Source organism: Amblyomma maculatum, chromosome 6 (assembly GCF_055883805.1).
Source record: "Amblyomma maculatum isolate TAMU_Amacu chromosome 6, ASM5588380v1, whole genome shotgun sequence".
Taxonomy (NCBI): domain Eukaryota; kingdom Metazoa; phylum Arthropoda; class Arachnida; order Ixodida; family Ixodidae; genus Amblyomma; species Amblyomma maculatum.
Genome location: NC_139349.1, coordinates 20332253 through 20357236, shown reverse-complemented (window position 1 = coordinate 20357236; position 24984 = coordinate 20332253). Strand labels below are relative to the sequence as shown.

The 24984-nt window shown below is 44.5% G+C and overlaps 1 protein-coding gene across 2 annotated transcripts in view; it reads left to right on the top strand.

The window, feature by feature from the left end:
* Nucleotides 1-24984, top strand: part of LOC146185203 (uncharacterized) — a 65590-nt gene that overhangs the window by 33793 nt on the left and 6813 nt on the right. For both annotated transcript variants that reach the window (XM_084606171.1, XM_084606172.1), the window contains exons 5-8: nt 1810-3611; nt 14935-16348; nt 18335-18492; nt 19475-19587. In XM_084606171.1, the coding sequence (XP_084462297.1) occupies nt 1810-3611; nt 14935-16348; nt 18335-18492; nt 19475-19587 (3487 nt within the window). The remainder of the gene's footprint in view (nt 1-1809; nt 3612-14934; nt 16349-18334; nt 18493-19474; nt 19588-24984) is intronic.

The window sequence follows — 24984 nt, the reverse complement described above, 5'->3', positions numbered from 1 at the left end:
AGTATGTGTCAGCAGTCCCGAACAGAATTTAATTTTGGAGTAATTTTTATCAATTGTACCGTATTGCGAATAACTGTATTGACATAGAGACATGTGTCGATGATCGCGTCACTGCCAAAGCAGCTTGTCAGCTCTGTCCGTCAGCAGCGTGGTCGCATAGTTTTTGTGTCCCTGTCACATCACATCGACACGAACTCCCCGGAAACACATCTCTTTCTTCCGGCAATATGTGTCAAGCAAGCTTCTGCACGAACAGTTGACGAACTCCTTGTTACACTGGAAAAGCATTTCGGCAAAGTTCCTCTGCTGCCTCTCTAGAGTAGCCACTCGCGTGCTCTCTTCTGTGCGCGATTCCTACATGTAGCCGTGGAAATTGGTGACATACTACGCTATCGAGCCGCATGTGCCGAGCTGCTGTGCTGATGTTTTGCGCTATAAAATCTGGCTCGGATGGTGCATACATGAGATAAAGCACAGGTGGATGTTGTGACTTGGCACTGCCTAAACGATGTGGGAAAGAATTTCAAGAAACCCAATGTTACCCTTTCGTTAATCTCAATTCTTAAGGCTCCCGGACGAGTAATCCATGCTCACGCCGCTAATGTGTACATTCCATTCGTTATGAACCACAAGTGATGCCCCTCGCCGACCGCCGTGAAAGTGCCCTCCTGGCAAAAAGTGGCGGCATCCTCATTCGTTGCTGGGTATCGTGCCGATTTGGCAAAGAGACCGGCCGTTGTTGGTAAAGCCACAGAAAACTGTACCGAAGCTACAGACACTGGAGACAGACGGGCAGTGTGAGAGAAGAAAGGGGTCTTTTGGAAAGCTGCGCTCGGCAGGAGTGCACGCTTATTTGTGCTCAATGGGACAGCGGTATGAAGGGAACTGGTTCTCCATGGCGGCCGCCACTGTTGACAGGAGCCTACCCACCTGCATTATGGATAGAGCGAACTATTTTCCGATTTTTTAACTGTTCGTTATAACGAGGTTTCACTCTATCACACACAATTCCGAGAGGTAAAGAAACTGCAGAAGCCGGCGGCCAAAGCATCCGTGAGACAAGGTTGAAAGCTATGCATGCGCACGCAGACGAGAGAGAAAAGGCAGAGTATGATGAATGTGTGGGCTGTGTGGGAGGGAGAAAATCCACCCCCGTGAAAGCTTATCTCCAAGCTGTTCTCCGAGCTGATCTCATTATTATTTTTTTTCCTTCTAATGTCTCGGATGTACTGAGCTGAGGGAGAGAGCGTTATTTTTAATCGTTGTTATCTTCGGTGTTACTGAAGCTAGCTCAAAAATTTTTGAGCTGAAGTGAGGGAGTACCTATCTCTCGACCACTTTGGTTTACCTCATTTTAGGCACTTCATAGTCTCTTTAATAGTACACATGCACTCTCACCTTCCTGCTCGGGCATGTTATGCTTCATCATTAGTCAGGCAAGGAGACACATGCCAGAAAGTTCGAGTCATTTCTTCTCCAATTGGTTGCCACTGTGTCGAAATGAAGTGGAGAGGGCATCACTCGACACATGCAAGGTTATACGCTATCCGTTGGTCATCGGTGGATTTTTTTCTGTCTTAGTAGGTTCTGAGACTATCTTTTTTCTTTTCCTTCCTAGTTCTCATTTCTTCTGCAGCTTGCACAGGCAAGATTCTTCTTGGGCTGAGCCGGCTTCCTATATGTGTGCCGGTGACACCTGCTGCTGATGTAGGCGGCCTGCTTGCTTCTGCTACTGCTGATAACGATGATGGTTTAAATATATCATGATCAATAGCAGGCTTCTTATTATAAATGTACTTTTCTTTGCAGAGCCCGTGCGGAAGCGGAACTCTCGTACAAAGCAGCGTGGCCCTTTCGATGGTATCCTGGTGTCTCAGCTACTGGCCCAGCGAGACCAGCACGCCCTACGCAAGCAAGCCGTCAGCAGCTGTGCCGTTGCGAACACCACCCCGGTGCACTACACCAGTGGCAACACTGTGGCCCTTCCCTGGCAGGCTGGATACTACCAGTCTGCCCAGGAGACTGTGACAGTTCAGTGCAGCAATACCAACCTGCAGCAGGGGAGCATCTTAGCACCCAATGGAACCACGAGGATTGTTGCCCAGGCTGGCTGTCCACCTGTGCCTGCACTGCAGACGAGCACCAGTGCGAACTACCAGTGCTCAAGCTTCCCATGTTGCCCCAACAGGCCAACAACAACCGGTGCCACATCGGGCCGCTCGAGGGGGCCAAAGAAGCCACCCCGCACCAAGATGCCTAAGCTGAGTGCCATCATCTCCAGTCGCACGGTGTGCCCAAACGTGGACATGGGTCAGATGGCAGCCACCACCAACTCCACACATGCCTGCCATATGGCTACACACAATTGCTCCAACAGCGAGACCTCTTCACCTGCTTCTACGCCGAGTGCAATGGGGTCAACGGTGGGTCACTACAGCAGTGTGCACTTGGACAGCTCTGGCCAGTTCACTGCCTGCAGGACCTCGTCGAAGGAAGTGGCGATGCAGGTGCCGCAGGTAGGGCTGCCAGTCCTGAATGGGAGTGTCCCCATAGCGTCCATTCCTTCACAGTGCAGCACTGCCATGACGAGCGCACCATTCATCTTCACCAGTGCACCCAGTGGTGTCATGAATCAGGGAAGGAGTGCCATCATGGTGCAGCAGGTGTACAGCCAGAAGATGGCCACCTACTCTCCCAACGAATCCAAGGGCAGCCAGGTGCTGCAGCATATGAGCAGCGTTGTCCTTCCCGGTGGCGGCAATCTTCCCGCGCAGTCCCTGATTGTCGAGCCTTCGTCAGCCATAGTCTCCAGTGGACCCTTCATCTCCCAACTTGGTCAGGGCATCATAGGACAGGCGCATGCTTCTCCCGGTCACTTCTCTCCGCAGCAGAGGTTTGCGGAGGCCCCTCGCAGCTGCACGGAATGCCCGGTGTCCTCCACGGCCCTCTGCACACCCTCACTGTCGGCTCCCCAGGTCCTGCTAAGCAGTAACCCCGGCTCTGGCCTTGTGCTCCCCTCTAACCCCCCGGTGCCCCCCTTGTCAGTGCCGAGTGTGACGACAGTGACCACCTCGGTGGCACAAATGATGCCCACAGTGGTGCAGCTCATCAACCCGCTACCCTTGAACCCGGTGCAGAACACACTGCTCTTCCCGCAGCTGCCGACACTGAGGCTGGACACCCTGCCAACGTTTGGAGCCCCCGCGGGGCTCTTTAGCCCAGGCAGCACATTCTTGTCATCCTCGCCTATCCCCGTGCTGGGGTCGCCCGTGGGCTCAGACGCATCCCCCAGCTCATCTCTGCTGGGCCACCACCACGCCGCGCTGCAGCCATCGTCTTACGTTGACTCTGTGGGGCAGGTGCGGTCACGTGATGCAGCCGCCACTCCACGGACATTGGTGACTGCCAGCTTCACTCCGGGCACCATGCATGCCTTGGCTCCGCAGCCCTCGCAGCAGTCCTTCTACACGGACGCGGTCAGCAGCATGGTGCAGCAGCCCGGTGCGGTTCATGGCAGCAGTGCGTTGGCCGCGCCGTGCATGTCCTGCGGGCCGTCTCCGGTGACTGAGTCTGTGTGCGACAGTGGCTGCCGTCTGGGCCTGTCCAATGGGGTGAGTGCCGTGGCCCTATGGGGACCTGCTTGCTGAGGATATGGCAGGGTGCTGCTAACCGCACGAGCTCACTGGTTGTGGTGTGGTGGTGTGGACTGAGTGCCTGCGTGCATTGGTGCCTTGGTGTGGGTGAGCTGAGCTTTTATTCGGTGTAGCAAAGTCTGGGCTGCTATGAGCAGTGTTTGCTTGTGGGTGCTGAGAGGAGTAGCGTTTAACGGTGCTTCTTGTCCTGCGGTAGGTGGTTGCTTAGTCTCACTGTCATTTTTTTTTGGCTGGCGAGGGATAATTCGGCCAGCAAAGAAGTGTAGAGAGAATCTTCTATCCTTGTCCATAACAGCTTGATGCATTGAGCTGAATTCACCTGACAACTTTGTCCTTGGCAGTATTGCCAAGGGCATTGCTAAGGGCGATTCAGCTGATGCCATCACTATCTGCACTTGTTTTACACTTCAGCAGGCCATTATACAGATTTCTCAAAATTCAAATGTGCTGTTGTAAGCCTAGTCGCAGAAGCAGCTACCGTTTCAGTGTGAAACAATATAAGGAGTGTCTAATTTGGTACCTGCTGTAATCGAACCTCTTATTCAGGTGTTTAGTCTTTTTTCTTTTCTTTTTTTTCTAGTAGTTTTGTCCTCAAGGTCATGCTTTTTTGATTGAAATTGTATACAGCTTACCTCCCTGTGCTCTTTTGTCAGGGAATAGCTGCCCTGTGTTCCTTAAACTGGCCTATTGTGGGGTCAGACATCCTGTAATATCTTTTTTATTACGTTTGCACACGCTCGTTTCTTTCCCGGTTGTTTCTTTCTCGGTGCTGTTTTCTTTGCAATTTTGGTGAGAAAATCGACGTCAAGAGTTGTTGTCTTACTTCACAGCACTTTTGTTTTTAAATCTATTTACGTGCGTTCCTTTCTTTCTTGTCTTGCTGCTGTAAGAAACGCCATGCACAATATTGAGGATTTCCCACTGCAGACTTCTCAACAGTACAAGCAAGACACAGTTGGCAATCTGCATATTTTTGTGTATTCCTCATTTAGTCTAGACTGCTCAGCACTAGGATTGGTAGTAGGTGCACATATAGAGGATTACGTTCAGCATGTATCGTTCCTTGCACGTCTGTTGTCATAGCAGTGAGATTCTAATCTTGCACACCTGTAATGGCAGCCTGTAATTCTGCAGAGAAAATATTTGCAGATCTGATCATTTTTATTAGAGGCACTACGTATGGGTGCCGCTCATGTTGAGATTAGTAGCTCAAGAAGAATGTATTGTTCCAGCCACATGACACCTTTCATTTGGCAGGGTCCAATATATGTTGGCAAATATAAGATATCTTTATCATTTGCATTTTGCCGTACAGCTTTTTTTACAAGGCTCAAAAATATTTACTGTATATGTTTTAGCATAAAGATATAAATATAGATATATATATATATATATATATAATGTATATACATACAAATATTATCTCCGGGCTCCCATCGCACACCATTTGCATTTTGTCATCATTACTGTGTCGTGCTTCTCATGCAAGCCTTCAACATTTCCCTGTTATCACATCACCTTTTTTGCTTTTGCATAAAGGGGTGCAGAGCTGGTAATATAGAAATGTATCTGCGAGCGTTTTGCACTCTGTCCAATCGGAAATGCACTTGAAGCACCGAAAGAGTAGTGCTGAAATTCTCGTTTCCCTTTTTTTTTTTTTTTTATCCCCGTTCGTTTGCTCACTTTTCCTCCCCTCCCCCCTGCTGTGTGTGTAGTGCCTGACATTGACACTGTGCAGTGTTTGTTTGTCCTCCATGTTTTGAGCATGCACAACTTTTACACGTGTCATCCTTTTTTTTTATATATATTTTTGCTCTCAGCGCACTTCATCTCTGTGATCAAATCTATTTGAAGCAACAACCTATTATTGAGTACCCTGCCTTCCTGTGTTGTTATTGTTCAAAACTAAAACAGCTTGCAGTCATGCCACTAGGCTGTTGTCTGAACAATGGTATAGTAGCTTAGATGTGCTACTGTCGCAGTACTGTACACTTTGCTTATACACACTATATACAGATTGTGTCACTGAAACCACCTGATCTGCATAGTTTGGTTAGAGCATAATGTGTACACCCTTAGGCAAAAGTAAGATCTGCTTCTTCTGTCTTCAGCTATCCACTTTTTCAGACCACCACTTCTCCCTCAGCTAACATAGTTATTGTTGTTCATTGTTGCTTCAGGGGCTGTTGAAAATTGCAAAAGAACTGTGAGTTGAGCTAGTTGGTGCTTCATCATTTAAAAGGCGGCTGTTGAAAAGCTGAATTAAACTCTCGTTCATGTCGAATTCTAAGGTTGAGGAGATGGGGAAATAGTTCTGTTTTTCACTTTGCATGAAAATAGCCTTGTTTTTTTTTTTTACCCGAATATATATACGCTATAGCATGTACAGTCGACCCCGCTGTTACCATCCTGAGCGCTGAATTTTTCCAGACGCCGTGCTTTCTTAAGCTGGTAGCACCCAACTACTTGTAGAAACCCATGCAGTGCAGACTGGCAGAATTCCTGCATGCTACATCATTAATGCCACTTCGCAGCATTTTGCAGGTGCAAAGGACCGAAGGCACAAGAATGTACTGCAGTGTGTACATAGCTAACAAGAGTGTACTAAACACGGACATGGAGTGAGTCCCTCTATTCTCTCTGTGGCCACGTTTAATGCGCTTTTGATAGCTACGTATTCTTACCAACTGGCCCGGGTATCTGCATTATACTACACTGTGGCTACAAGGCATGTTTTCAAAATGTTCTTCCAGTCACCTATAAGTAGGCAATGATGACCTTTTTTTTTTTACTCGCCGCTCCCATCCATTAGGATTCGGGACTAGTATGTTGTTGTTCTTTCCGCAGTCCCATGAAATATGTAACAGTGGGGTCTTACTGTATTAATAGCTTAGTAGTTCAAGTCATTTCCATTCCTCCAGCTATCCAATTCATCTTATTTGCAGCTTCTGGAGAGTAGCTATTATTCATGTTTTGGGCATGAATAGGACACAGATTGGATTTTTCAGCACAGAAATATACCATTGTACTACTGACTTGTGTACTTTCAGGTCTTACGAGCATAGGAAGCCTGTGACAATTATTTTTAATCATATTGAAGATCGGGAAGCTGTTTTAACCTGACTGCGCAAGTCTTGAGAAATTTGCGGCATTATTTTCTTTACAAAAACTGGGGAGGGTGATGTGCACTACCACTTCCTGAAAGAGACAGGGTGCCTCATTGAGACCCTAAACATTGTGTAATGCCTCATGTATTCAGGTATGCATATGTGCAGAATTATTTTAAGTGGTCTCTGTGATATCTTGCCTTGGCTAAAGGTCCTACTTTGACAACGAAAACTGGCCGCTATCCAAGAAGCATGTCCTATCTTTCTAACAAAAAGTCAACGGGGGGGGGGAGCAGTTTTTGCTAACCTTAAAGTGCCTAACATTTCTCCTCACCTTCTTGCTTCCAGAGGCATGCTAAAAAGACCCAACCACTGGCATTAGCATTAGCATTCATCTTTGACATATAATATGCATGTCTTTGAAATGCAAGTGAAAAAGAGACATCCGGTTTTGCGAGATCAACCCTACATTTTGTCCTTGCATGAGTGACATTTGTTTTACAATTGTTAAAGATGTGTAGACACCTAATTTTTGGCTCTGTGTTTTATTCTCTGTAATGATGCATAAGGTATTGCTATATATGGATCACCACGTGCTGTTTGCTTATGACCACGAAATATTTTATAAAATCCAATTTATTTTCTCACCTGTTTTGGTTTCAGTGGCTTAGCTGTAACATTATGGTGTCAAAATTAAGTCTAGGTCATGCGAGGCATGAAAACTATGATATGTTTGCACCTCCGTCGTACTGCTACACTACAATACCGAGTCAGCCACCCTCAAGAACAGAAATCGCAATGAGTGAAGAAGAAACGAGTATATCACAGTTTCACTTCAACAACTTCACTTTGATGTCATTGTAACCGAAACTCGCCAAACCTACAACAGGTGAGAAAAAAACTTCAGTTATAAATAGGCAAAAGCTATGTTATGTCTTGCATATCATTGTCTTACGTATCATTAACAAGAATGAAAATGCTACCAAAATTTGGTGTCTATATACCTTTAAACTGTGTTTATAGTTCTACACTTTTTTTTTACCTGTAATTGGCCAAGCTGTGAAATTTTGTCAAGTGTGAGGTTCTAAGGCTAGAATTGAAAGGGTAAGCGCCAGTGGAGTTCGACTTTTGTGACAACTTTTCTTTACATTCTTTATGCACTTGCAGCTATGTGTATGCTTAGAGAAGCCTTGAAGCTTAGAAGCATTGGCTGCAAAAACTGCTGAAGAGCTTCCATCTTTCCCAAATGTAAAATGTTCCGCACTTGCATGGCATAAAAGTTGTACAAAAAGCACTGTGCCGTAAACTTGTTGGCTGTTTTTGAAAGTTGTGGTAGATGAATTGCTACCTGCGCAGGGTATCTCGGTGTTTTTCTGCTCCGTGAATGAATCAAATCATGTCATCACCCCTGCAACAGCATTTTTAGAAGTTTGTGTTTTATTTTCTTTACTGCTCATGTTGTCTCAAAGTAAAATAAAGTCATCACCACTGCATTTTGTTTTTTTTTTTTACCCCCCTTGTTCTGATGCATGCTCAAGACATGGTGGACTTGTGTGTGCATGCTTTTATTTATTTGTTTATTATAGCATGTGCCTGATAATGCTGGGTTGTGGGAGAAGAAAAAAGAACTTGCCGCTATTAAGGCAGGCATTATTCTTAGTTTAGAAGTACCTGTGCGATTTTAGCCACTGCTGTCATGCTTAAAGGGTAGACCAAGGGCAATGCATTGAAATTTATATTGGCAAAGATTTCTCTTTTGGTTCATTCTGCCGCAATGTTTACATCCGTGTGGTGCCAAAGATTCATTTATCACTGAGCAAATGAGGTTCAGAAATGGAGCATTTGTTTTCGTTTTTTCTGCCACTTGATTCAAACTTGTGGACATCCAAGGCAGAAAAGGACTCCATGATCGTGTGGACATGCAGTGGTCTGGCCTTGAGAGGTCTGTACATAAAAACTCTCGATGTCATTGCAGTTTGCTCGTGAAGACGACCTATGGCAGAGTTAAAATGCAATTACTTTTCTTTTCAATGCTCCATTCTCAGTGAAAGCAGCCTTTCTGGGAATTTAGCCTACAATCGGAGGCTAACTTTAATTTGAACACCACATTGGAGGAAATTACTTGCTATGAAACACATCATTATGTCATCCACATTTATCGGGTATTACCAAAAAACAAAATGCAGACAAGGCAACTGAAATATGAAAAGCGAGAGGTTATCCAATTTGGGGAACATAATATAGTGCAGGTAAACTTCATTTTGAAAGCATGAAGACTGCCCTGCAGAAGTGATAATCAACCTCTCTTGGGTTTTCTGTCAAGGAGCCAGCATGTTCTTTTCTTTTTTTGGCATTTCTGTTTTTTTCTATGTTATGTTTGTTATTTATAGTGCAGCGGTGAAAGCTGATAGTGCTAATGTCACGTGCAGTGATTATGCCCAGGAAAAGACTGCAGCAGGAATCTAGTTATGTGAGTGTAGCAGATGCATGCTTCTGGAAATGGCATCACTATGTCTTGCAACACCATTAGCCAAAACCTGTGCGATTGTTTTGAAACTTTGAATGCATTTCATGAATTGTGGTGACTTATATCTGTTTGATGCGTGCACAAGCAGTTTCATGACAGTATCGCGTCATCATTGGTTGGTGTCTTATGATGTCACGTGTTTGCTAAAATCCAGTTTTGGCTTTGTGTTTTCCTGTTTTATCATCAATTTTTCTCGCTATTTTCCAAATCTGTTCGTTGAAAATTAGAGCAAAGCCTGAGAAATGGAACTTGATTGGTAATTCATAATGTTCAAAAATCCTCTGTTGTTGCCCCTGAAGTATTTTATCTGGCCGTGCCATTGAACTCCATAATTTGCATTGGCATAGGTGTGAGGCCATTACAGAACAGTTTGTAGTAGTCTGAGGTGGAGTTAAATAAGCCCTACTAACCTTAGTGATCAAAAATTGTTGGGGTTATATATGTATGAGTAATCTGCTGCTAATAAAATGTTCTGCTTGAATGTGCATGAAAAAATTGTGCTTGGAGGCAAGCAGAGTAGCCTAACTATAATGGCATAATCCTAGAGGAGATGCATGTAGCATGTCTTTACTATGCATATCAGCACCATATCAGCCTGGAGCACATCATTATACCATACCTGTTGCCCCCAAAGCAATGTGTAACTCACATTTGCAGAAGGCCAAAGTTTGTTTACAATGTTTGTTGCGAAGTATTGCTTCTTGAAGGGATTAGCAACTGACTAAAACTAAAACCTGTAATGATATGATGGCAGAAGTTGAAAAATCATGTGTGATGTGTTGTAAGAATTGAGCACTACAGTAGTGAAGAAACGAGAATTTAACACTTCAATTTTGCATTGAAACTTACATGAAACAAACTGCTCACAGTGAAACCTTGCCATACATCACGGTGCAATATCGCTGACTTGTGAGGTGTAGCTTCTTTTTTTTTTCTTAGGGATGTTATGTTTAATGGTTGGACTTCTTTTGTTTTAGTTTTGAAAATTTGGCAGGCCTTTTTTGGGCGTTTATTTCAGGATTTCGGCAAGTATTTTTAGGGAATTATTCTCAAGAATTTTTGCAGTAATTTAATGCCGCAGTTGTGAGGGGCCTTACATTCTGAACATTTTTATTATTTATGAGTAATTAGTACTACACAGGTAGTGCCAGGAGCAGTGCTTGTAAAAATAATTGCAACCATTGTTAAAAATATAGCACAAGGTAAATGAGACAGCCGGGCTACAGAAACAAGTGAAAGTTTACTTCTAAGAACTATACGACATATGATGGCTACACAGTCGTGCTGGATTGAGCAAGAAGGCATGGCATCAGTGGGTCTGCATGGTGATTGCAGCATTGGAACTATCGCTCTATTGCCCCCGTAGCCAGAATATGATACTTTTTAATGTCATCCTTGTGTAGCTCTGTTTCGGTGTCCTGCATTTGATTAATAAACATACTTAGCCAACTAACCGCTCTAAGTAGGCGATGATGGCAAGCAAACAGTGCTTAGCTGATTAGTGACAATAAGTTATACTCCGTTTCAAACATCAGGTGCAAAGCAGCGAAAGCTACGCAAGAAAAAAAAAAAGGCGTATCACTATGCGCTTGTTCCGTGGCCGAGTGGTTTCTGCGGAAACGGGCTCTATTCTGAACATACATGTTTGCAATAACTTGCTTCACGTGCCTGGACATTTTCGTAGTGCGTATCTTGGAGAAAAAGTCCGTGCCAAAGAGGCAGTCGAGGTCACTACGTTGTGCAGCACGGAGGGCACCACTGGCAGGGTTGCGGGGCAGCGAAAACGCAACACGAATGAAAACGACAAACAAAACATACAAATTCACTGAATTTGATCTTTTCTACCTAAAAAAGGTGCTTTTTATGGAGTTGATGGCAAATGTAAGATGTATTAAGCTTGCAGACAAAGCAACTATTATTTCCTCTCGTCAAGAGCAGGCACTATTTTTCATCGCGGATGCGGGAAGCACAAACAAGAGCTCTAGCTTTGGCACTGTTGCACTTGATGTATGAAACGGAGTATAGTACTTCTCGGTCTATAGAAAAGGGATAGCGACAGAATAACTTTATTAGGATATAGCGCAGAGGGGAAGGATAGGTAAATTTTTTACAGTACCTTCGTGGCACTGGTCCTTATAATGAGCCTTAACTGAATGCACAAACGAATATAGTAAAGGTATTTGGGAAATGAAATCTTATCTGATGTGTGCTGGTCAATTTGGAGGCTACCTTGTGACAGGGATTTGAACCAATAGCATATGTACCTTCAATTGTGTACTTTTAAACACAAGTTTCAGCGATCACGGCTTCCAGATACCATATGATGCATGGTAGTCTCGTGTAGAATAAGCAGACACACACACCACATAAGTACCAGTAAAAAGGAACTTGGAAAAGTGTCAAAAACCTCACTAGAAAAGCTTTTGCATGCAGGACTATAATGCATTCATACTCGTAAGCAGTCTTCAATGACTTCGAAATGTTTGTTGTTCATGCAGGGGTGAAGTGCTGCTCCATTTGCTCCATTCTACTCCAGACTTCTCCAAAATGCAATATTGCTTCAAAACTGCTCCAAACTGGCTGTTAAGATGTTTTGCTATCAAATTTAGCTGAACAGAGAAATGGTTTGAGTTCAGAGGTATAATGCATCTTGCACTGGGTTTAATACAAATAAAATTTACGGAGCTAGGGAAGGATGGAGAATAATAAATATTTGTTCGCAAGTAAATATTTCATAAGCCACAAGCAAGTGGAGGGAATTAACTGTGGAAAAATGCATTGTGCATGTGACATAGCATTCTTTCCCATCCTTTTGAATTGCCAGTGGGAAGAGAACCGAGAGGAGCAAGCAAAATAGCACGAACTACCGCAAGCCATTAGGAAACTTCTCTGGCTGTAAAACCTACAAAAAGTTTTCAAATGTTTTTACTGTAAAAACAAGCAGGTATATACCATTGAGCCTCTTTGTCAGTGACAAGCGTGTCAGGCCCATGTTGAACAAAAGCATGCTTGAAGCGTTATGGAGTGGTGTGCTGAAGGTGCCAACCACTAGAAACCTTCTCAAAGGTGTTTGAAAAAGAAGAGATTATTTTTCTTTGTGAGCATGATGCATAAATTCAGAAGGAGGTCTTGCAGTCGGGGACTGAATTGGGACCTCCCGTGCGCATGAACGACATGAAAGTGTTCAAAAAAGAATGCAGCATTGAGAAAAGTTTAACTAAAATGCACCACCATTTTAAAGAGTAGAAAGATAAATCTCCACAATTTCTATAAAAATGTTTTGTGGATAATAAAATGCCACTAGACCACGTTATAAGGATAAAAAGAAAAAAGATTGTACAGGCAGCAGAACGAAGTCGCAGGCAAAGTCAAATAATGTTACATCTTGTTATTAAAACATTTTTGAGCTCTGATTTAAACCTGTTCCTGGTGTGGTATTGGAAAGCCAAACAGGGCCTATCATTGAGATGTTGCATTTAAAGCCGTTCAAGCAAAAACGTGAAGAGCTGCTGAGCTAAAAACAGAGAGTAGTGAAGTAAAAAAGCTGAAGAAAAGGCTACCCTTGAGTGGCATCCAACCTCCTTGAAGGCACTTTTACTGGCCTGTGGTCGGGAATTTATCAGTGCAGGTGTAGGACCAAAAAGGATATGCACAAGATGGAATGGTACTGTCGTGCCCATTGATATGAACTTTAGGCTGGTAAGGCCGCTTGAGCACATCAAAGTGGTGGACTCCATCTTTGAATCCGTCAAGTGAAAATAAGCAAAAGCTTTAGGTAAAACTGGATGTTCAGTAATGAAATGTTTAAGCAGGCATTCTGTTTGCTGCTTGCCTCTTCCAAATTGTTGCTTAGGTCAGCCTTTGCTATTTTAAACTCTTTAAATATTTTGGCCTTTTGTCTTGTCTTGTCAGACGTTCACGTGCGCACTGTCTGGAAAGCATTGAATGTTACATAAAAAGGAATTAGATTGAGGAATTTATATGTCGGGAATAAAAAAAAAATGCAATTATCTGAGGCATTTGACCTTATAAATGTGCTCCAATACACATTTAAGATGTTCCAAAACTCATTTTATTGCTCCAAAGTGCTCGAGTGTGCTTCCATCCTTCTTTGGTTGTCTCCAGGGTGCCTTTCAAAGCCAATGCTTCATTGTATTGCTGATAACGTGGTTTTAGCTTTTGTCACTAGATAAACCACATTGTTCTGCATTTATTTCGTATGGAGATCTACAAAAGCTTTCGTCAGTGAGGCGTACGTCACTGCACCATAGTAGCATTTGGTGCGGAAACTCAACTGGACACTAATGGACGCCAAATTTGTGTAATTACTGTCTGATAGATGATTAAGTTCCAGTACATTACATTTTATGGCTTTTTAATCGTCGTTCTCACTGATCATGGTTTCCAACATTAAGGTACGTAAAAACAGGTGCACACACTGACCGAAACATCCTCAGTAAAACGTTTTACAGCATTTTTTACATTAGTTGTTGGTCCCTTTGAAGGTAGACACACCACATTTTTTGTATTTCTTTTTAATTGTGCAAGGCATAGGGAGGTGCATACTGCCACACTGAATATACCTACACTCGGTAACTACTTCATAATTGATTTTTTTCGCATAGTTGCTCTTTCTCCACCTAGTTGCATGCTCAGTTTCATTCGATGAATGGAAATGCGATATTAACGACTCATTTAAGGTCATATGATGCATGCATAAGCTGCCATGAAATCACAGCGTCACCGTTTTAATTAGCTCTTATTCACATGGTTGTTGTCGGAAACCTAATTAGCTTTTACACTGCCTCACAACCCGTTTGCCTTATATTGATATGAACCAATGAAGCGTGCACATTTCTTAAGGGGGAATGAGGTAGTCCTAAAGCAGGAGTAATACCGCATGTCTTAGCACATAGCTCCAAGGTACCATTGAGTTGTATGTGTGACTACCTTTCACATTATAAATTCGGTGAAATTAGGTAGAATGTGGTGGTTTGTTTTAATTCCGTCCTCAAGAAGTATTGCAAAAAAATGCTCTGGTTAATGTGAATAAATTTTTTGCCCCTTTTGAGTTTTGATACTCAAATGCACGTTGTATAGTCATGAACATTCAAATCTCTTTAATTGCGCCAGTTGTAAGACTCTTACATAAAGCCCGTGTTTGAAAGCCAGTAACTGACTGGTTGAAAACTTGGAGGTTATCTATCTGTCCCGCCTCCTCCAACGCTAAGATGGACGGCCGTACTGAGCTTGGATCCAGTGAGGAAAGAAAAGTGGCATGGAGCCATCATTAGCAGAGCCCAGCTCAGATGTTCTGGTTCAATCTTCTGACTCCCTGAAGCTAACTGTGTGTCATACCTTTCAACATTTCTTTTAAGTTCACAAGCATAGTTCATACCTCTTGTTCATTGCATTAGAAGGAGACTGAAGAGACATGGATGGCGTTAATACTTTGGGCATTACATGATGTCTCATTGTGCGAGTAATTGAGGGAGCAGCTCATGCAGCTTCACATAATCTTGGACTCTAACAGTGATGTGATGCATGCTTGCAACGGGCACATAATTGCTGCCTTAGAGGACATTTTCTTGCAAAGTGGAGAAGAAGTGTTTTTACTGCATACTGACCAGTGTCTCCCTTCTTTCAGGATGACGGCACTTCCAAGACCAAGTACGGAATGACCGAAGTGGGCCGGGGTGGTCTGAACATGCTAAGCCTGACAGTGTCGAGTCTGCAGCAGGCTGGCCTACCCACGGTCACTGTGTTTCCAGCTGGGCAGGCCTCTGTTATGCAGCCATCCCTGCTCAACTATGGTACCTTGCCCTCTGTGAACCCCACACAGCTGGTGATGGGCATGGTGCCATCTCTGGGGCTGGTGGGCATGCCCATGCACAACATGGTCACGGCACAGCCACAGCCCATCACTGTTCTGCAGGAGCCATGCCCCACAATACAGCAAGCACAGCCACAACTGCAGCCTCAGACTCAGCTGCAACCACAGCTGCAACCACAGCTCCAGCCACAGCTTCAACCACAGCCCCAACCACAGCCCCAACCACAGTTCCAGTCACAGCTCCAGTCACAGCTCCAATCACAGCTCCAAACACAGCTCCAACCACAGCTCCAACCACAGCTCCAACAACAGCTCCAACCACAGCTCCAACCACAGCTCCAACCACGGCTGCATCCTCACTTACCAACGCAGCCCCCTGCTCCTCCACCGCCATCATTGCCACAGCAGCAGTTGACAGAGCAGCACAAAATTGTCACAGTGAGTGCAGCCGTGCCACCCCCAGAGACTTTAATATCATCAGCGGTAACAGAGCCTGCCAGCACGACAGAGGGCCAAGACATTTCAAAGGTTGATCTTGGTGCGCCAATGATGTGCTTCGAGGTCAGCTCAGAACCATCAGTGGAGGGCCACGAAACAAATACAGGGTGTGCCGATGTTGACAGTGCATTTGAAGCAGCAGCGCAAGACAGCCCAGCAGGTCATCAAAGGTGCGATGAGCAGCTGCCAAGCCCCGCGAGTGAGGGCTTTTCAACATACACAACGGGGACAGACACGTCAGAGAGCGACTGCATGCATGTTAATAGTGTAGGGGTACAGAGCCTTTTGGTGGAAGCGGGTGAAGGCAGTCCATCGGTGTCATCCACCGTCCCTGTCCAGACAGGGCCAGTGTATGAGGTGAGTCAGGGAGGGCCTTTTGAGTGGACAGCTTGTGGGACTGAGCAGGAAGGCCACATATCGTCCAGCACAGGGACAATAGATGAGCCCGGCTGTGCCGCAGTAGATGCTAGCCTGCCACTACCACACCCGCCGCAGCAGCAGGAGTGTGCCAGTGATGAGATCTTGGGTGAAAGGCAGCCTTCCACGGGTGGGACAAGCAGCGGGGACTCGGGTGTGGAGTCCTGTCACGAGCTGCTGCGGACAAGCGTGACTAGTGTGGATTCTTTTGAGGACAGTGATGTGGCCAAGCAGAAAGCCAAGAAGGACCCCAAGCGTCGCAGGCGGGAGCTGCTTTTTCTTACCCAGGATGAGTTCCGAGATGACTCAGCTGGTGAGTGACAGTGTGCGGCCTTATACATATTTTCATGTGCTTAAAAAATAAAAGTATTTATAGGCTATTGTTTATCTAATCTAGAGTTCACTCCTGCCTGCATCACTAAGAATTTAACCCCTTAAAGGCCAAATAAATAGAAAAATTGTTCCAAAATTTCAAAATTTTTTTATTACGTAAAATGTTTCAGTAACGTGTTTGAAACACAAAAAGATCACAGAAACAATTTCTGGTAAATAATTATATTTTATTAGTCATTACCTACCCTCTTGTGCAATACTCTATATCTTACACCTTTGAGGAGCATTGAGAAATAAAAAAATAAATTCTTGAAAGTACAGATAGTACGAAGTGGCTTAGAATTGCCATGCAAAAGATGCACCATTGCTTCTAGATGCATTCAAACTAGATGCGACCACTATCCGTGCGGTAGCGTTCGAAGCATAGCACTGTGCAGAGGGCCTTCTCGCACCACCTGCACCAGACCCTTGTTTCCTTGCGGATGTTTTTCCCATTGCAGTCTCGCTTCAGGTAGTACACTACACAGCAGCGTGTCGGTTTTTTCTTCTTCCCTGTTGGCGGGATGTGCGGCGGAAAATGGCATCGTCAGTACTTGCGCTATCATCCGACACAGAATAATCTCCCGCACCAGATCCACACACGCATGATGCTATGTTTTAGAAAACGCGGGAAACGGGATGCAGGGATTCCGCCATCTAGTGTTCAAAATCACATTCAAGAAAAACGCCAACGATGTTACCCGTGCTGCCATCAACGTTTTATGTGGTAAAGTACTGTTTCAAGAGCTGAGCTCGCCAAAAGCCCCTTGAAACATTGCGGAAAAGCTATGACGACCTCAGCTCGTCATAAGCAAAAAAAGTCCCAATCGCTTGTGAGAAGCCCTTAAGAAGTTAATGATGCCCCGCTGTGGTGGCTCGTTGGCTAGGGCACTTGACGAGTCTTTCCAAGGATGCGGATTCAATCCTGGTCACAGCATGCACTTTTCGGTGAAGGCAAAAAGCAAGATGCTTGTGTACTGTGAGATATCAGGGCACATTAAAGAACCTTAGTGGGTCAAAATTTTTGCTGCCCCCTACTGAAGTCTCCCTCATAACCACAGTCGCTTTGGGATGTTGAAGCCCGTAAACCAAACGAAACATCTGAAGACAGGCTTTTTTTAACTGATAAAGTCGTTCATTGCCAGGCACATTTTGCTGTTTGCTTTTGGTTCCAGACTCTAGCTGTCTGCATCGCAGTGCTTAAAATCGTACTATAGTAAGGGTAAGCAGGTAGTAACCGCAGATCTGGACCATGAAAAGGAAATAACAAGAAGAATAAGATTGGGATGGAGCGCATTTGGCAAGCATTCACAGATTATGACCAGCAGCTTACCGGTATCGCTCAAGGGGAAGATATACAACAGTTGCATCTTACCTGTACTTACCTATGGGGCTGAAACGTGTAGGTTAACCAAGAGGGTTCTACTTAAGTTTAGGACAACCCAGAGGGCTATGGAACAAAAAATGGTAGGGGTAACATCAACAGATAGGAAGCGTGCAGAGTGGGTCAGAGAAATAACTCAAGTTACCGACATTCTAGTGGAAATTAAGAAGAAGAAATGGGCATGGGCAGGACATGTAGTGCGAATGGAGGATAAGCGATGGTCGCTTAGGGTAACAAACTGGATTCCAAGGGAAGGAAAGCATAGCAGGGGGCGGCAGAAAATTAGGTCGGCAGATGAGGTTAAGAAGTTCGCAGGGGTCAAGTGGATGCAGCTAGCACAGAATCAGGTTAATTGGAGAAATATGGGAGAGGCTTTCGGCCGGCAGTGGTTATAGCCAGGCTGATGATGATGATGATGATAGGAAGGGTAAATATTAATAAACCATCATAATGAGCCTGTTCAGCATTACTTGCATTGGTTTGTAATCTAATGTGGTTTCCTCTGGCTCATGTTTATTGCGATTTGCTTCTTGTGCGTTACAGAGGACGAGCGAGAATCTCCTCCACTTCCTCCACAACCACGCACATTTGACATTGGGGACCTGGTGTGGGGTCAAAGCAAGGGCTTTCCTTCGTGGCCGGGCAAGCTGGTGCGGCCAGATGAAGTACGGGGTCACCACATCATGTCTGAAGACGGCAAGGTTGGTGTCAGGCTGTTCAGAGTGAAGGATGCTATGGGCTCTTGACTCTTATTTGTGCGTGCATGTTGGAGAGAGAGAACTTGCGAAAATGCATGAAATGAAGACCAACTTTTGACAATCTCACTTTCTGAGTGCGATTTCAGCAATCTCCACAGAAAAGTCCCAATTTTGCTTCTGTATCTCTTTAATTAAAGGTCATTGCACAGTACTATACAGGCTCTACCACAGTCACATCAGGCAGAAACTATAACATTTTCATGGGAAAGTGGAAATGTTAATATCGATTTCAAAATGTAGGTTTGCTTTGCATGCATGCACGCATTTCGGTTTCGTTTAAAACCAAGATAAAAAGCTAAAGAAATGAAGCAGAGTCATTCACATTGATACGATAGGCTAGAATGTGTCATACATGCAAGGAATCGATTCAAGAAATTTTATGGGGTAGAAAGGGTTGCATCCTGGGAGACGTTTGCCTGCCATAGCTAGCAGCGTCTAGAACACCAACTTGGAAGCATGATTGCTTCAGCGAACTCTGTCCTCAGCATTTTTTCCCTTTCTTAAAAAACACTTTTCACTGGCAGCATGTCAATTACCTTGATTTTTATGTCCAGTAGTTTTGAACGGGCACTTTTGAAAGCGCTGAAAGCATATAAGTGACAAATTCGAGCCGCACCAATGGTGCGTGACGACATTTCCTCATGCGTTGGAAATTGTTACGCCTCCCTTAGGTGTCGTATAGTTTCAATAGTGTGCCCCAGAAATTAGAGCGGGTAATAAAGGGTAAAGAATATAAGTCGTGCATAGAATGAGGTGGTGGGAGAAAATGAAAAGTGCTCTTACCCATGGTTTATAGCAACTTGATATTTAGGGCACCTTCTATTTTATCCCTCTTTTTTTTTTTTTTTTTTTTTTTTTTTTTGTTCATGGAGTTTTCCTCAATTTTGTGACAGCGTGTCTCTACAGGAAACCTTTGTTTGTGCAGCTCTGGGTGCAGTGGTTTGGTGACCACACATTCACTCAAGTAGAGCCAGAGAAGCTGAAGACCTTGTCAGAGGGCCTTGAGGCTCATCACAGGGCCCGCAAGAAGCATCGGAGGTGGGTAAAGTGGCTGAGTACATTGCACTTGATACAAGTTTGACACAGCACTCGTTTAATACTACTAGCACTTTTGTGCAATGAAACGCCATTGTTGAGATTGGTGCAGGAATCACATTTGTAAAGGGACGTGGACAGACAAGACGTTTTCGGGTGTTGATTTTTTTGGCCTTGAAAGACCCCTACGAGCACAGTAATTATGAAAATACTAAACTTTGAAAGCTGAGGGATTTGTGAGAATTATTAATTACAAGCTCGTTGTTGGTCGTCCCTTGTTCGAGGTTCATGCCAGAAATCGAGGCACATATTACCAAGATTATGCTATATGTCTAAAATCCTACGCCTGCCGTTTGGTCTGCGCAACTGTCTAGTCGCGCTGTTGTAAAAAGAGGACATGCGCTTCAGAAGGAGCAAAAGGAGCAAAAAACAAACCCATTTTCTACAAGGACTCGCACACCAGGCTGTATCAGTCGAGACGGGTCATTGAACGAAAAGCATTTATTTAGAAGGCACATCACTTTTATAGCTGAGGGAGGCGTGGCCGACCAAGACGCTAATCTTGAATTTGGCAATGATGACGCACGGTCGCGCCGGGCTTGGCACGTGCGTCGTTCATGATACATCTTTCCTCCTGCGAGGAATAGATGCGAAGCACTTCGTTAAAATTTTGATCATAGCGCAGGCGTTGCGGTGGTCTGGTAGCTCTGATGGATCGGCGTAATGGAGGAGCCTACGGAGCCGTTAAGCTCACAGCCTGCCCCATCGTAGTCACAAGTAGCTGTGCCTGAGGGGAGGTTCCAGAGCTCACCGACGCCTGTACTGTTGCTGCAGCGGGTGTTGTGGGTTGTAGAGCACTTGCATGTTCGCCCTCTAGATCGTCACGTTAGATGGCTTCTTGCTGAAACAGCTCACCGGTCAGAAGTAAATGCTATTTGTTGCGTCGCAGCACTTGGCGATCTTCTGTAACTACTCGATAAGACCTTGGTGCCAGTGCTTCGGTAACTTGAGCTCGGCAATTCCATGTCTCTTCCCTCGCCCTCACAACATCTCCGGTTTTGAGAGGAGGTAGAATTCTCCCTCGAGTGTCTGCCTGGGCTCGTTTGAACACTGGTCTACTTGGCTGCAGCCTGAAGTCCAGAAGCCGAGTGCGAAGTCTTCTGCTCTGTAGCAGCTCAACGGGGGAGCGGCCGTCTTCGAGTGGAGTGGATCTGTGGCCGAGCAGCCCGAGCCAAAAGTCGTCATTTGTCTCCGTTTTCTTTAGGATCCTTTTCACGATTTGGACCCCATTTTCAGCGAGTTCATTTGATAGCAAGAACTCCGGACTTGACGTGACGTGTTTGAAATCGTACCTGGATGCAAAGAGCGAAAATTCATAAGACGAAAACTGGGGCCCATTGTCAGCGCACACTTCCATTGGAATGCTGTATCTTGAAGAGATGGTGCTTAGCTTCTCAATTACTGCACTGGATGTTGTGCAAGTCAGCTTTCCACTTCCGGGAAGTTGGAATAGGCATCGAAAACAGACAGGTACGAGCTTCTCCCATGCTGAAAATGTCAATGCCTACACGGTACCATGCATGGCCTGGTGTAGGCCTGATCATAAAGGGCTCACTTTACTGTTTGTAAGCGCATTTTCGGCAAACTGAGCAGCTCTCCAACATTTTTTTAATATCCGCGTTCAACCACGGCCAGAACACTAAGCCTGTGGCTCTTCCGATGAGTCCCTCATGAATTTGTTGGAGAACTTGAAGAACAACAACTCTGCTGCCTTTAAGAACAATTCTTCTAATCGAAGACAGCGCGGACGCAAATGGCTTCATTATGCCCATAATGTCACCTTGACTATCAATGTGCCATATCACTGACTGTAAATCCGGACCCTTTGTCGTTGCGTCAGCCAGACGGCCCATTGTTTTTTTCGCTTACCAAATCTGACATGACTGCAATCGCGTGGACTTCAACGTCTTCCGTGCCGTCCGTGTTGTTCTTGGTTTCTGCCTTGGGAGCCCTTGAGAGCATGTCTGCTAGGAAGAATTTCTTTCCTGGTACATATTGCAGGTCAAAGTAATATACCAGTAGCCTCAAAAAAAAAAAAAGCATTGAAGCCTAAGAGGCATATCACTGATTTCCTTTGTTGCAACACCAATCGGCGGGCGGTAGTCTGTCTCAATAACAATCCTACGTCCGTATGCAAAATGGTAGGATTTTTCACAACCGAACGTTATTCCCATCGCTTCCTTTTCAATTTGCGAATATTTTTGTTCAAGGCTGGTCATTACACGTGACGCATAGGCAACTGGACGCCAGTTTTACCGTGACGCTGTAAGAGTGCTGCTCCCAACCCATTTTTTGATGCATCTGCCACGATTTTGCTTTCTTTCGCTGGGTTAAAAAGTAGCTAACAGAGGCGCACTGCTAAGCATGTTGCAGATGGTCCTCCATTCACTAGCGTGATTGTCAATCCATTCGAAAACAGTGTCCTTTTTGATGAGGCTCCGAAGAAGAGTAGTGCATTCCGATAGATTGGGCAAGTACTTGCTATAATAAGTTTTTACGCCTAGCATCCTGTGGACAGCTGCTTTATCAGTTGGATATGGAGTCTCCCTTAATGATTGAGTCAGCGCTGGATTGGGTCTTATCCCATCCTGTGTAACGGCATCACCCAAGAATTCAATTTCAGTCACGACAATCTTGCACCTGTCAGCGTAGAAGGTTGAACCTGCTTCCAGTGCAGCCTGCAGCACGCTTCGCAGGCGCGCATCGTGTTCTTTCTTAGACACGCCCCATATCAGAATGTTATCCATGTATACTCTCCAACCTTCGCTGCGGTCAAATATTTCACTCAGAATTTTCTGGAATATTTTCGGGGCTGATGAGATTCCGAATGGAGTCCCGATCATACATATAGTGGCTGCAGTGTCATCCAAAGGTATCTGATGGAAACCCAACTTTGCATCACAGAGCGAGAAGCACTTAGCGCCGGCTAGCTCAGCTTCTATGTCCTCGCGCCTTTGCATCTGATAGTGCTCTCGCTTTATGCACTGGTTGATGCTTCTAGGATCAGTGCAAGCGCGTAGTTTCTCGTCTTTTTTGTTTTTTTCGCACTTTAACTAAGGGGCTTATCCAATCTGTTGGTTGCTGGACCCTTCAATGATCCCGCTTCAGATCTGGGCTCTTTTGAAGATTCCGTTACTTGCAGAAAACCTCGAATTTCTGCTGGAACAATTCCCAGTTCTTGACAATATTCCCCGACAATAGCAGTGGTTCCAGAAGCTTCAACAGTTGCTCCATCACGCACTGCACTTTTCAGTCTTCTGCACTGGCGTTTCACCGGCACGTGATCCCACTTCTGACTCCATGTGTGAGTTGAGACGGGTCATTGAACGAAAGGCGTTTATTTAGAATGCGCAGCGCTTTTATAGCCGAGGGAGACGTGGCCAACCAAGATGCTAATCTTGAACTTGGCAATGATGATGCACGGTTGTGCCCGGCTTGGCACGTGCATCATTCACGATACACACACTAAGCCTGTTCCGCGTCTCATGTTCACAGTTTGAAAATTGTGCTCGCAATTTGTTATATACAGTAGAACCCGCATCGGAGGTGGGTGAAGTGACGCAACTTGGATGTAATATAAACTAGGGTTTAGTAAAGTGAAACTCACGTATCAGTTCATCTTTCTTAGACGACTGTACATTTTCACCCCTTTTAGGCATTTTGGTAAAAATCTGTTACAGTAAAGTGTGTCCGGCTGCAGCGACATACTTCCCACATATTGCCACAGGCTCGTTACCTATGGACATGAGGCTCACCAACCCTGAAAAGAAGCCAAATTTGGGTATGCATTGGAGCCATGAGGGGAAGCATGCATCTCTTAGGGGAAAAAAAAGTAAAGCTAACTACAAATAGAAGTTGGCACGGTCCATTCAGGAAGTAAAAGAGAGTAGAAGTGCTGCAAGAAGTAGGGAAGCAAAGAAACAGCCGAACATTCACAACACGAGGCAGCTGTGGAAAGAAGTGGAAGAGTGGTGCGTGAGGTTTTGCAGCACTTGACTGTCGCACTCATTTGCCATCTGTTGCCTCTTAAAAGACGAAAACAACAGAAGATGACAAGCGTTTGTGCAAAGCTTTAGTCTCTCAGGAAATAAAGTTCAGTTTTATTCTTAGCCACTTCTCTTTCATGCTTAAAAAGTACTCCCACAAGATGTGAACAAAAAATTCTGTAAATGACAAAAAGAAAATGGCACAAAGAGACGATAAGAGAAGGATAGAACTTGCTTTGTAGTTTCTTTTTTTTTTTATGAAACAACAAGACGTGTTTAGTAAATAGCCATTTAATTACCAGACATCATCTTCAGCACCATGTTATCACCAACAACAGATATAGTAAAGATCCTGATAAAGTAAATATTTTGCCGGTCCGAGAGACTTTACTATGGAGCACATCCATCACCAGCACTCAATTAAACATGAATCTCTCATCTTATATCTATAAGGCATAGATTGTAAGCAAATTTCTACAAATTTATTTCATAGAAACAAAAAATCACAAAATTCATAAAGGCCACCTTTTAGCAAAAATTTTCTTTTTGCCTCGTGTCTATTTCGACGAACTTTTGTTTTTAGCAAAAATCTATTCTGTAGCTTCGTCTCTTTATATTTATACTTGTTCAGCAGCAAAAGTGGTACACATTGCTGAGGAAACTGCATTTAAACAACCAAACATTTTTTTTTTCTCTGGCCATCCAGTTCACATTTATCACCATTTGGCAAGGAATAATGCGCCTGGTCTCAGTTATTGATGCGAAAATTCATTTTCATAGCACCACATTTTTCCTTATTATAAAACAACCAAGTGCACTTTTTTCTTCTTCTTTTTTTTTCACCTTTTTTAACTAGTGTAAGAAGGTTCGGTTGTCAGTGAAAGTTTTCTTGTGGTCATTGGTATGCAGTGCTCAGAGGTGGAAGTGCTGCTGCATTTGCTGCATTCTCCTAACTGCTCTACCTGCTCCGAAATTTCTCCAAAATGCAATATTGTACCAAAACTGTTCCAAACTGGCTGCCTCTATGTTTTGGCATCAAATTTAACAGAGCACAGTTTCGTGTCACAGTGGGCCATTAACAATAGTATTGCTGCAAAAGATATGTGACCTGATGCAGTTTCATTAAGTTACTGTGAGAAGCACAGCAGGGGGCTGACATGCTGTGAGTTGCTTGTGCATGGTATAGGGGCCGCCTTACTCAAAGCGATTGCAGCACACTGATCGCAGAGGTATAACGCATCTAGTGCCGAGCCTAATGCATACAAAATTTTCATAAACTAGAAAAGCATGGATCATAATAAGTGTTTGTTTTACAAGTAAATTTAAAACAAGCCACAGGCAATTAGAGTGAATT